General features: G+C 45.1%; 2 protein-coding genes across 6 annotated transcripts; one reads left to right on the top strand and one right to left on the bottom strand.

Moving 5' to 3' along the window:
• Positions 1–1,810: 1,810 nt before the first annotated feature.
• LOC111860015 (transmembrane protein 43) lies at positions 1,811–6,495 on the top strand. Of its 2 annotated transcripts, XM_023843256.2 has the most exons (12): positions 1,812–2,045; positions 2,444–2,593; positions 2,715–2,849; positions 2,942–3,036; positions 3,138–3,187; positions 3,799–3,868; positions 4,347–4,417; positions 4,506–4,624; positions 4,823–4,897; positions 5,052–5,153; positions 5,431–5,548; positions 5,856–6,495. In XM_023843256.2, the coding sequence occupies exons 1-12, from the start codon at positions 2,031–2,033 to the stop codon at positions 6,056–6,058; spliced, it is 1,203 nt and encodes a 400-aa protein (XP_023699024.1). In that variant the 5' UTR covers positions 1,812–2,030; the 3' UTR covers positions 6,059–6,495. The 2 variants fall into 2 exon arrangements, with proteins under 2 accessions (XP_023699025.1, XP_023699024.1); XM_023843257.2 differs by lacking the exon at positions 2,444–2,593 and having other exon boundaries at positions 1,811–2,045.
• A 191-nt stretch (positions 6,496–6,686) lies between these two features.
• On the bottom strand, positions 6,687–10,695 carry LOC111860016 (BLOC-1-related complex subunit 6-like). 4 transcript variants are annotated; one of them, XM_023843258.2, is made up of 6 exons: positions 10,574–10,695; positions 9,298–9,647; positions 8,860–9,196; positions 8,210–8,364; positions 7,381–7,464; positions 6,687–7,303 (listed from the first exon to the last, which is right to left on the bottom strand). In XM_023843258.2, exons 2-6 carry the CDS (start codon positions 9,634–9,636, stop codon positions 7,178–7,180), a joined length of 1,041 nt encoding a protein of 346 aa, XP_023699026.1. In that variant the 5' UTR covers positions 9,637–9,647; positions 10,574–10,695; the 3' UTR covers positions 6,687–7,177. The 4 variants fall into 4 exon arrangements, with proteins under 4 accessions (XP_023699026.1, XP_072571691.1, XP_072571692.1 ...); XM_072715590.1 differs by having other exon boundaries at positions 10,229–10,658; XM_072715591.1 differs by having other exon boundaries at positions 10,566–10,621.
• Between the last annotated feature and the right edge of the window lie 629 nt (positions 10,696–11,324).

Raw genomic sequence — 11,324 nt, 5'->3', positions numbered from 1 at the left:
TGGGGTTCGAGATATGGATAGGGTAAATAATGGGGTTCGGGATATGGATAGGGTAAATAATGGGGTTCGGGATATGGATAGGGTAAATAATGGGGTTCGAGATATGGATAGGGTAAATAATGGGGTTCGGGATATGGATAGGGTAAATAATGGGGTTCGGGATATGGATAGGGTAAATAATGGGGTTCGGGATATGGATAGGGTAAATAATGGGGTTCGGGATATGGAAAGTCTTTATTGTCATTATACTGGAGCACAGATGCTACTTGTACAACGAAATTGCAGATATTGGCTGTAGAGAGATCAAGGCCCTGCTTTTTCCAGAAGAAAGATGGAGGCCCTTTCTCAACCATAGTAAAGGTTTTGACTGATTTTAAGAATCCTCTTCCCATTCACTGACATGATGCCTGAAGGTATGCACTCCTGATGAGGAGCAGAAATAGAAAGAGGGAGTCAGAGAGGAAGCAAGAAAGAGAGAGAAAAAAGAGGTAAGTTAAATATCTCCCTGGTTGGCAGCTGGGAGGGAGCAAAACGTATGTATGGGGGAGGGGGTCCCTGGGGACCGGGTTGGGAAAACACTGCCATAGGGACAGAAAAGTAGTGATATATCTACATTAAACTGTCTTACAGCAGAGCTGGCAGCCTCACTGAAGTGCCAGAGCTTTCAGAATCGTTTTGTTTACATGTCTGAGTGCCTCTGCACTGGAATATGTGTCATCATGTCTGTTATAATAATTTCCCATTAAAACATTAGGTGGCGCTATAGCACCACAAGCAAACTGAAAGCTTACCAAGTACAACATTCAAGCCCCACTACACAAATACTTATCTTAAATATAAATATTTCAATATAAAACTGAAAACACTGAAGTCTCCAGGTTTTTCCAAGCCCTTCATCGCTGTCTTCTTCATGTGGATGAACGGTGGGCTGTAACGGAAGCTGCTGTACGTTGCCGCTTTTTTACGCAGCCCATTTATCGCCAATAATTACAAGTAATCGAAAATACCCAGGTCTCAATCTCTTTGCAAGAGCTGCACATTTACCGTATACATTCATGTACAACATATTGTCGTCCAATGAAACCTTTGCTTTTTCTTTTAAAAAAGTAAAAACATAATGCTTTAAATTAAGTTTAAGAGCAATATCACATACTTTAAAGAGCTCAGTGACACCTTCACTCCAGTACCCTGGACAATGAAATCTTATTCTTCCGTATTTATGGTTCTTGACTAGTCTAGACTGCTATAATTCACTATTCAGGCTGGTTTATGCTCTGACTTAACGCGGGTCTAACAGTGAAACCTCCACGGGCAAGTGGAGATGCTTCACTATGTGAATGTGTGCAGGCAGGAATCGCTCAATCCCCTTGCAGACACTCATCTCAGCTTTTAACATGAAAGCGTGGGGATTGTGTGTGTACTTGATTGCGTTTATGTATCTCTGTTAGCATGAGCATCGGAGGGGCATGGATACCATGGCAGATTCAGGGATTCAGCACTGTTCAGCACCCCCGCTCAACAAAATCGACTGAGAGATTGAAAGCCAACCCAAGCAGGGGCCCAAGGTGACATCTTCTGAGGGGAATGTCTGGCTATTCCCCTGTCTGTAAGTGATGTTTCTGGCACCCAAAGATGAGACCACACGGTTTGGTATGCTGTCGCCATCCGTTAAGCACATGACACATGAATGTATATTGTGTAAATCCTTTCGCTATAGTATTTTCACCTGCGATTCGAAAACCTGGGGGGCGGGTCGGTTCTTTTTGTACGGACTATATTTCCCAGCATGCACTTGCGCTGAGCCGGGAAGTATTCATCCAATCGGGGTACAAAACGCGTAGAACTTCAAGTCAGACAGACGTTTGTAGAGTTTCCATGTCTTTTGCAACGAAGACTTTATCTTTTGTAGCTTGTAGTTGATTGGGGGTGTTCTGAGTTCCTGTTAGTTTTTTTTTTAATCTAAGCGGATCTCTGTGAATTTCTTTAACCCAAACTTTCATAACATAAGCTTGGGTGTGGAAACGAAAACAATGTCGACGCATGCAGTAAGTTGCTTGTTATTTAAATTTATTGGTTATTAAGCAGCTATGCATGACATGTACGTATACTGCAAGTTAGTACGAGATAGGGTACCGGCCAGTGTGCTCCTTCTTAATTGTCTTGTGTGACTTCCTTAATAAAGAAGGCTAATGCACTTTACTTTTACATATCCCAATGTTACAATCTAGCAAGTTTTTCCAGAAGTCCCCATGGTATAGATCGTAATGATTCTAGTTAAACTGGAAGAACTGAACGTGGGAGTGGAATAGAAATATTTTGGTGGTGAGGCGGCTAAAAAGGGTGCTTTGACGTTTGCCATTTGAGAGTGCTTTTTACACCTGATCCTTAGAGCAATGGTACACTGACAGTGTGATGGTGGATGTCCCCGGCGTGTTTCACGCAGATGCCCGAAGCCGCGCGCAGGGATCAGCATTCCCGCGTTAGCAGCCGCGCGACGCCAGGATTCCTGGAGCGTTTGAGCGACACGGCGGGGGGGATGCTGCTCGGGGTCGGCGTGTTCGCGCTCTCATTTTACGTACTCTTCACTAACGAGGTAGCTACCTTGCGATGGCAAGTCATGTTTGTTTTCTTATCATGGCAGCAAAGACTTTGCCACATCCTCAGCGGTATTTAAGTAATTTGTTTGCAGTAAAGTCCCCCCTCCCTCACCGCAGGGCAGAGCTTTGCGTACCACAACCTCTTTGAACGAGGGCCTCTCAAAGGTTGTGCCCCTGAACCCTGCATCTGAACCAGATTTCTTGAATAACAACAAACTGGTCCACCTGTCTGCTGTCCTGCAAACATCCCAGGTAGCTATGCTGCTGAACTCTTGCACGTTTTAACCTGCGTGCATGCATGCTTGCGCAGACACAGAGCTACAGAACTGCATCTTTCCCTCTAGCCGCTGCATGATCCCAACTACAGAATTGAGGTGAAGGCGGTGAAGCTGAAGAGGGAGGTGGAGATGTACCAGTGGGTGGAGCAACAGGAGAGCCGGTGAGAGCCACTGCAGGGGAGGGAGGTGGGGGCGACAGGTAGTGGGCCCCCTTATGGAGGGCGGAGCTGTCATGTGGTCTCCGTGTGCTCATCTCTTGCAGGGACTACCAGGAAGATGGAGAGACCAAGACTGAAACCACATACACTTACAGTGAGTACACTGCCCCTTAAGTGATGAGCAGGGGAAATGCAAGGACAAGCCATGAAACATGACTGGCGGTTAATATGCAAATTTACTGGCCATGCATGACACCAGTGGCCTGTACGGCGAAGCGGGGTTACTGGCTTATCGGAGTAACTTGTTGGATTTAAGGTAGACTGGGCAAAATGTAAGTGAACGAATAAGGAGTCAATTTAAACTGTGGTACCTTAAATCCGACAAATTACCCCGATAAGCCAGTAACTCCGCTTCGTAGTACAGGCCACAGGTACCTTAGTCCTGTTACCAAAAAACTCATAATTATGCTTTATTGTGCTGTCCAGGATTCCCAATTTAACAATTGCCATACTGGTCTTTTAAGAGTCACATGTATATTTTATTGAAATCAAAGGGTTGATATTTTCTTTTGTAATTTGTCTTATTTTTGCTCTTTTAAAAAGTTAGATGCATTACAAGAGAAGTGTTCTATGTCTTGGAACATTTATCATTGAATATAAAATGTTTCATGGAGTGTAGAAATACTGGTAGATTTAATATTTGGTTGCTATTCGAATAAAGCAGGTGTTCCTTTTCAAATGTCCCATTTGTTATCTGTCAATTAGCCACAGAGTGGAGATCAGAGGTCATCAACAGCCGGAATTTCGACAAAGAGATTGGTCACGTGAACCCCAGGTAATATGACCCTGTGTTAGGTATCCATCTTCAAGGTAAACCGCCTTGGTCTTAGCGTCTAGTGACATCATGGATGCGTAGCTTTGGTAGGGGCACAGCCTCCTGCTGGTACCTTTTATGGTGACCATAGTGCCAGGAGGGGGCAGCATGGTGGCGCTGTAGTTACCACTGTTGCCCCACACCTCTGGGACCAGGGTTCGAGTCTCTGCCATGGTTTCTGGTATCTCCCCACAGTCCAAAAACCTGCTCAGATTAACTGGAGTTACCAAATTGCCTGTAAATGTATATGTGTGAGTGAATGGTGTGTGAGTGTGCCCTGTGATGGGTTGGCCCCCCATCCTGGATTGTTCCCTGCCTTGCGCCTGTAGCCTCCAGGATAGGCTCTGGACCCCCACAACCCTGAAAAGGGCAGACTGTTACAGAAGATGGATGGATGGATATTGCCAGGAGGACTGATTGTCTGTTGCCATGGTTACAGTGCCATGGCGGTGGAGAGTGTGACTGTGGTTGCCCCAGATGTTTGGGTTGGAAGCCTCTCTCTGTCCAAAGGTATGGCGATTGCATCATCTAAATCATGCGTGGATTTGAAATGAGCACAATGGCTGTTTATGCCTCTGAACACGTTCTGCCTTTTCAGGGCTAGTGGACAAGATCAATAATTTCCAGAGGCTTCATTTGGGGCCCCTGTCCCCTGATCCCTTCCTTACTGTTCATGGAGATTATTTCTACCACACTGCCCAACCCAACAGGCCTGAGGTTTGTGCTCTCACACACTCTCTCTCTCTCTCTCTCTCTCTCTCTCTCTCTCTCTCTCACACACACACACACACACACACACACACACACACACACACACACACACACACACACACACACACACACACACACACACACACACACACACATACATACATATATACATAGACTGACACTATTGTTTTGCATTGCCTCAAGGTTGGTGATGTAAGAGTGAGCTTCTCCTATGCAGGACTGAGTGGGGAAGAAACCTACCCAGGGTCTGCTCAGATGGTGAGTACAGTGTTCCTCTCTAGATGGCCCATAGGTGGCAGTATGTATGGCGGAGAGTATTTATGGTCATGGTTTGGTATCTGTCCAAGTCAGTGTTGCCCATGTCCGTGGTCTTTCTTCAGGCCGGTATGGTCACTGTGTGTGTGCTCTCCAGGTGAGCGTGGTGGCCATGCAGAAGGATGGGCAGCTTGTGCCTTATAAGACCACATCTGGGGACCACATAGAGATCCTGTACCTGGAGGAGCTGTCTGCTCAGGTGAGGCAGCTTTCCGATGCCGTGTGTGTCCTGTGATGGACTGGCATCCTATTCTGGGTGCCCTCTGCCTTGTACACTGTGCTGCCCAGGATTACATCAGGGTTTGCTGTAACCCTGCATTTAAGCAGAGACGGAAAATAGATGTAAGGGTCTAGAAACTGCATGAGTGCAGAGTTTTGCTGTATTTTTAACACTTTCCACATAAAGGTGAGGAAAGGCACAGGTGTTGTGTCCCAGAATATCATTGTGGACCAGTGGCATTTCTCTGTGTGTGTAGGAGGTGTTTGAAAGAGAGCACCAGATGAACTCCATGAAGACCTGGGCTCTGAGGGCTGCTGGCTGGGCTCTGATGTTCTTGGGCATCAGTCTGGCCACACGCATCGTCCACACATTGGGTAAGCAGCAGCCCCAAACCCCCTCCCCCCCCCCATGGTGTCAATCATCCTATACACTTGCTGTAGATGGCAGTTTCATATAGGTATTGGAATAATATTACATGTGTTTGTAGATCTGTTTTCAAAATAGACATTTAATTCATGTTTAACTGGTTTAGAAACAGAGGGCAGACTTAAGCAGTTTCCAGCTGTAACAGGAGCTGCCCCATGGCACTCAGAATTGAGGTCATTTGCACACGTGTGCTGAGAGCAGCAGGTGAGGAACATGGATCAGGACAGTTCGTGTTAAATGACCCTGTGTTTCCAGTGGACTGGTTGCCCCTGGTGAGGGACGTCGTGAATATCGGCCTGAGGCTCTTCGCTCTCTGCGTTTCCTGCTCGCTGTCCCTCCTCACCATCGCTGCTGGTTGGCTCTTCTACCGCCCTCTGGTGGCCGGAGGAATCGCCGCACTGGCACTGCTACCAGTCCTCCTTGCTCGCTCCCGGGCCCCAACCAAGAAGACAGAGTGACTCTGAAGCCCAAACAGGGTAATTAGCCACTGATGTCACCAGCACCTCCCCATCTACAACTGCCCAGAAGGGCATTCCAAAGCCCAGACTGTTATTTGCATCCTTGTGATGCACTGTGACCTTTGACCCTTTCCCAAGGTTAAGCTTCAGCATAAGGCAAGTTCATGTCAGCTGTTCCGTTCAGAATTTGATTGTGTTTATGTTTTTTTTTATGGTGTGTTGCACTTTTCAGGAGTTTGACATATGCAGTAATTTGTTAAAGGAGACAATCTGTTGAAGGAGAAGTATGGAGATGTCATTTTTTCAGCTCTTTTCAGAGGCATAACTTTATTTGTGTTTTTTCATGGTAGACAGTTTCTATGGTGAAAGGTTAAATTATAGCCATTGTTATAGCATTTTAATTTAAAATAAAAGGTACGTTTCAGTGCAGGAACAGATCCAGGGCTTTTGGTAAACTTTGCATATTCATTTCTGCTGTAACTTGCACGTCTGTCCCTTTTTGTGTAATTGCAAATATTTAGTATAATTCTTATTCAAAACAGAAACAGCTTGTAGGTAGGGTATGGAACATGTTTTGCACATAGGAACACCCTGTCAGTCTCCATAAATGTCATTCACAAACAGCTGCTTTAGTTTTTCCAGTTTTTAATGTTATTTTAAAATATACATTAATGACAGACAAAAAAAAAACTTAAGGAAAAAGCTATTTACACAAGGTGCTGGATGCACAAAGACAGTAATTGCAGTGAGCACACCAGTGCCTCCCTCCACGCACACGCATGCACATTTGTTTAGACACTCGTCCCCACAAGTAAACATGCACGCATACACTCAGACAAGGACGGGCAGTTGGGTAAGTTTTAAAGGAGAATTCTTGTGCATTTGTATGACTGCATGTTTTCTGGGGGTGGGGCAGTGGGTGGAGTCTTATGCAGGCAGCCCGAAGTATCACTGGCTGTGGTCTGGTTATTACCGGGGAAACTGGTGCAGTGAAGTGCATCTCACTGGTGAGCAGCAAGGTGGGGCGGTATGAACGGCATGTCCATGGCTACTGGAACGACATCACCATGGCAACCAAAGAGGCATCACTTGTGTCAGGGTGGCACCACAGTGCTGATGCTATTTGCAGAGTGACTCCATGGCGTCCAGGGTGCGCTTGATGGCTCGGATCTGCTTCCCGAGGACGTGGATGGGCTGCATGCAGCGATCGAGCTCCTCACAGCGGGCCATCAGCGTGTACATCCCCTACATGGGACACCGAGGGCTTTTACATACATCATCACACACACACATCCAAGCATGACCATCCTTCAGTCCCTCACCTTGATGCTCATGTCCACCGCTTCCCCCAGGCTGTCCACAGAGTCTCTGTAGGTCTGGATATAGCCCACGCTAAGCGCCGTCATCTGAACACATAAACACACACACACACAAAGTTAGATGCTCTGGGTGTGAGTTTACAGAGGGTCACAAACTGTCACAAACCTTCAACCAGCTATTTTCAACACATTTTTTAACTAAATCCCAGCAGGAGTCATATACAGTACTGGACAAAGTCTTAGGCAAAGAAAATCTTTAAATGATGTTAATGATATTATGTCTTAAAGTATGCCAGCTCTCCTATAGTCACCTCAGTATTAGCAGCAACCATCCAATACACCCATGTATTGTTTTAACTATATATATAATTTCCATATTTGTAATCAATATTTCATTGACTTTAACAAATTAATCAATTAGGTAAGCTGGTGATGAAATTTTATGAATATAGGGAAGGGCTGAGGTGCCCCGGAGGAGAGGTTTGGGAACTGAAGTGGTCTTTTAGTTATCCAACAAGATATCAGTAACTTTTTGGAGCACAGAAGGAATTCTTGTTGGTTCTTATTGTGTTACTCTTACATTTACATTTATTTTTATTTAACAGATGCTTTTATCCAAAGCATTGTACTTTTGCATATGTTCAAACTCTTTTGTTTTTTTTCTGAGCAAATATACACTTACTACCCAGATAAACGTTTCCTTGCCTGCCTAAGACTGTTCAGCACTGTAAATGTGACAGATTTATGGACATTAAAGTGCATTTATAGTGTTTCTATGACGACGGGTGGTAAGGAGATTCAGTAGTGCTTAGCGGTATGGGATGTCCCTCACGTTCTGGATGGTTCCATTGAGGCTGCGCATCATCAACTCCACACTGTGGGCCACTTCCTGCGTGTGCCTCTGCAGGTCCAGCAGCACACCGGGGTCGATGGGGGGGATGTCGGCTGGGCGCCGCAGAGAGCCCCGGCTCCGGCCCAAGTAGCTGGCTAGCAGTTCGGCCGAGATGTATATATTTTAGTTTTCCTCAGCTGGGTACCATACACCAGCATGAACCACCACTATTGCTCCCTGGATACTGGATTAACAGCGAATTTTCACTGCTTGGGATCTCCACAGCCTACCATTTCAGTATGAACACTGTAAACTTCTGCATCCTGCCAAATTCCTGGTATAAATATATATGACCAATGCACCTTATAAAATGTTTGCACCTTTTAAATGTTATGCTATTTATTTTACTCTATTTCAATGCCATTTCTTCATGTGATTCTTGCCTACTATCTCATTTGATTTTTCTTACAATGAAAGTTGACTGACAAAATCAAACATGATCATAATAAAGTTTATATTTTCCCCTTGTGTACCTTCCTGCCTTTACTTATGGGCCAGAAGACCCTCTATCATTAGAGTGCCACCCCAGACGCTCTTGCCCTCTTGGTTTTCCACCCAGTCCTACATCCCCACTCTTAAGGCAAACTCACAATCTAGGCTGCGTCTGGAGCTCATCTTGATCTTGTGCTCCAAGTTCCTGGTGATGAAGTGTGTTAGGTCTCCCTCGTGACTGACCGTGCCCTCCAGCTCCAGGGCGCTGGAGATGGTGGCCCTGCGGCCCTCAGGCTGCCCCAGCCGGCCCCGGGTCCCCGCACCCCCACACGCATGGCTGATCTCATCCAGGCTCTTGCTGTCCTGCATGCCACGCACGATGCGCTCACGCTCCGGCGGGTTCCGTACCCGCACCTGTGCCATCACGTGGGGGGGGCAGGGACCAGTGGGGCTTGCACAGCCCAGGGTCTCCGAGGCAGCTGGTCTCAGGGACAGCTGGAGGAAACAGACAGCTTAACTGACACATAGCCACACAAAAATAACTTTAACTTGTTTCCCAGAAATAAATACCCCTAGTTACTGAATGTAAACATTACCTCCTCTTCTGCTCCATCCTCTTCACCTGCTCTCATACCTTTATCAAGAAGGGGACACCCCAGAGTGTTCATGGGGGTAGAGTTAGTTGATGGGTGTGGCATCTCCAAGGCCCCTCTCACATACTGCCCTTCACAGTTCTGGACTCCATTCTGCGGGAGTGCTCCATCCATCTGTGCCCTCATTTTGCATTCAGCTGCGGTCCTAGGGATCCCCACCTTGCTCTTCAGGGGTTGCTGAGTGAGTGGACAGTCTTCAGCACTTGGAGGAGAGGGTTCTGGCGTTTCCATCCCGTTTTCTGCCTGCTGGAGGTTCATGCCAGTCCCTGAGCAGTGGCTCATCCCTAAGCCAGCTGAACAAAAACATGCCAACATCATCATCATTTTCACAAAATAGTTATATATTCCAAAATAATCAATAGCTAACCAACATCTACCTGATAACCATTTCACTCAGTGGGCCTTAATGATTTGTATTTGTGTAAGTTAGATGTTTTGTCAGTTATACCATTCAAACTGGTAGTCATTCAGACTCATTCAGTCATTCAGAATGGCATCTCTCGTATAAGACAACACAACCGTGTGAATGAATCAACTTCACTCTCTTATGGTGACAATGAATCCCTTCGCAAGTTTATTGAAGAAAACACTGACGTTAGTCGATTGCGCTTGTTTTCCTCTGATCTTACACACTATACTATTTACATATTTGATATTAAATAAAGTATTCACCAATGTGTTACAACAGCGATATGACTTCATAATTAAGCTAAACTAACGACACAGGATACAAACAGAACTGACGGAAATAAGTCAATAAGCAAGTGTGATGAACAGCTTGGTCTTGTCTCTGGGTGACATATTAACTAAGCATCTACATGAGCAACTTAAAAATCGAGCCATAACGCTCATGTCTACAGCGAGATGAGCTTACTCTGGTGTTTCCTTTTTCTAATAAAAATTGTTCAGCTCTTCCGTGTCCGCGGCACACAAGTTTAGGTTGATGCCATCGGTAATATCATTGCTAATGTAATCAGGCGATGTTTTATTTTAATAACAGCTAGTAGATTGCATTACTAAATAGCAAGTTACCGATAGCTACACAGGGTTCCAAATTAAAAGTTCCCAATTATGATATTTAGGCATACTGAATAAAAATGTCACTGGTCTAGATTAACTCGCTTGTTTTGAGGAAATCAAATGATGTGAGATCCCTGCGAAAAAATATACGAAATTACTCGGCAGGCTTTAAGGTAAACATAAAGAAACACCTAGCTACCACCGGAAGTCTTTTCTGGGTGAACGTTGCCAGGAGACGAAGTCCAACCTAAATAACTTCCGGAGAGTAACAATTTCTTCACAACATAATTCCGCTTTGGACAAACATGGATGTAGACCCGCTGTATGTTTTATTTAAATTTGAGCACCGTCACTTGCAAACTTCTACGAGTAACGTTAATTTGAACAAAAAAATCATTAAAGAACAGCATTTGACCCTTATATATGCATATGTGCCGTGAAATGTAACCTATCCGGAGAAGAAAACAGCGAGAGAGAAAGAAAACGCGTTCTCACTTTCTGTTAGAAAGAAGAGATTACAATAACACATTCAGTCGTAACTCAGGCTAACCATGCTTGAGATCATATTTCAAAAATTCTCAACGCACTGCAGGATATGCTAAGCAAGGCGAGCCGCTGCTGTATTATCAAGATCTGTGGATAATATTTGCAGAACCACCTATTAAATCAGTAGATCTATCTCTACTCTCTATGTTGTTTATGTCACACTAATTATAGGCCTACCGCTATGCCAACAAATACATAGGAATAGACCTGAAGCATATAGTATCGCCACCCTAGTTATAACACCACTTTAAGTTCGGATATTCAGGAATAAAATGCAGTTTAACAAGACACACACAAGATGGCGCCATAAGACTGTATTTCGGGTGCATAACTTAGGTTGGACTGGGTTTATTTCACGCGCTTCATTACTGATTCAGCCACGGTGGGGAACAAACGTAACAGGA

The sequence above is a fragment of the Paramormyrops kingsleyae genome, chromosome 8, assembly GCF_048594095.1.
Source record: "Paramormyrops kingsleyae isolate MSU_618 chromosome 8, PKINGS_0.4, whole genome shotgun sequence".
Lineage (NCBI taxonomy): Eukaryota > Metazoa > Chordata > Actinopteri > Osteoglossiformes > Mormyridae > Paramormyrops > Paramormyrops kingsleyae.
The sequence above is the reverse complement of the archived record's forward strand: the minus strand, read 5'-3'. Positions and strand labels throughout refer to the sequence as shown.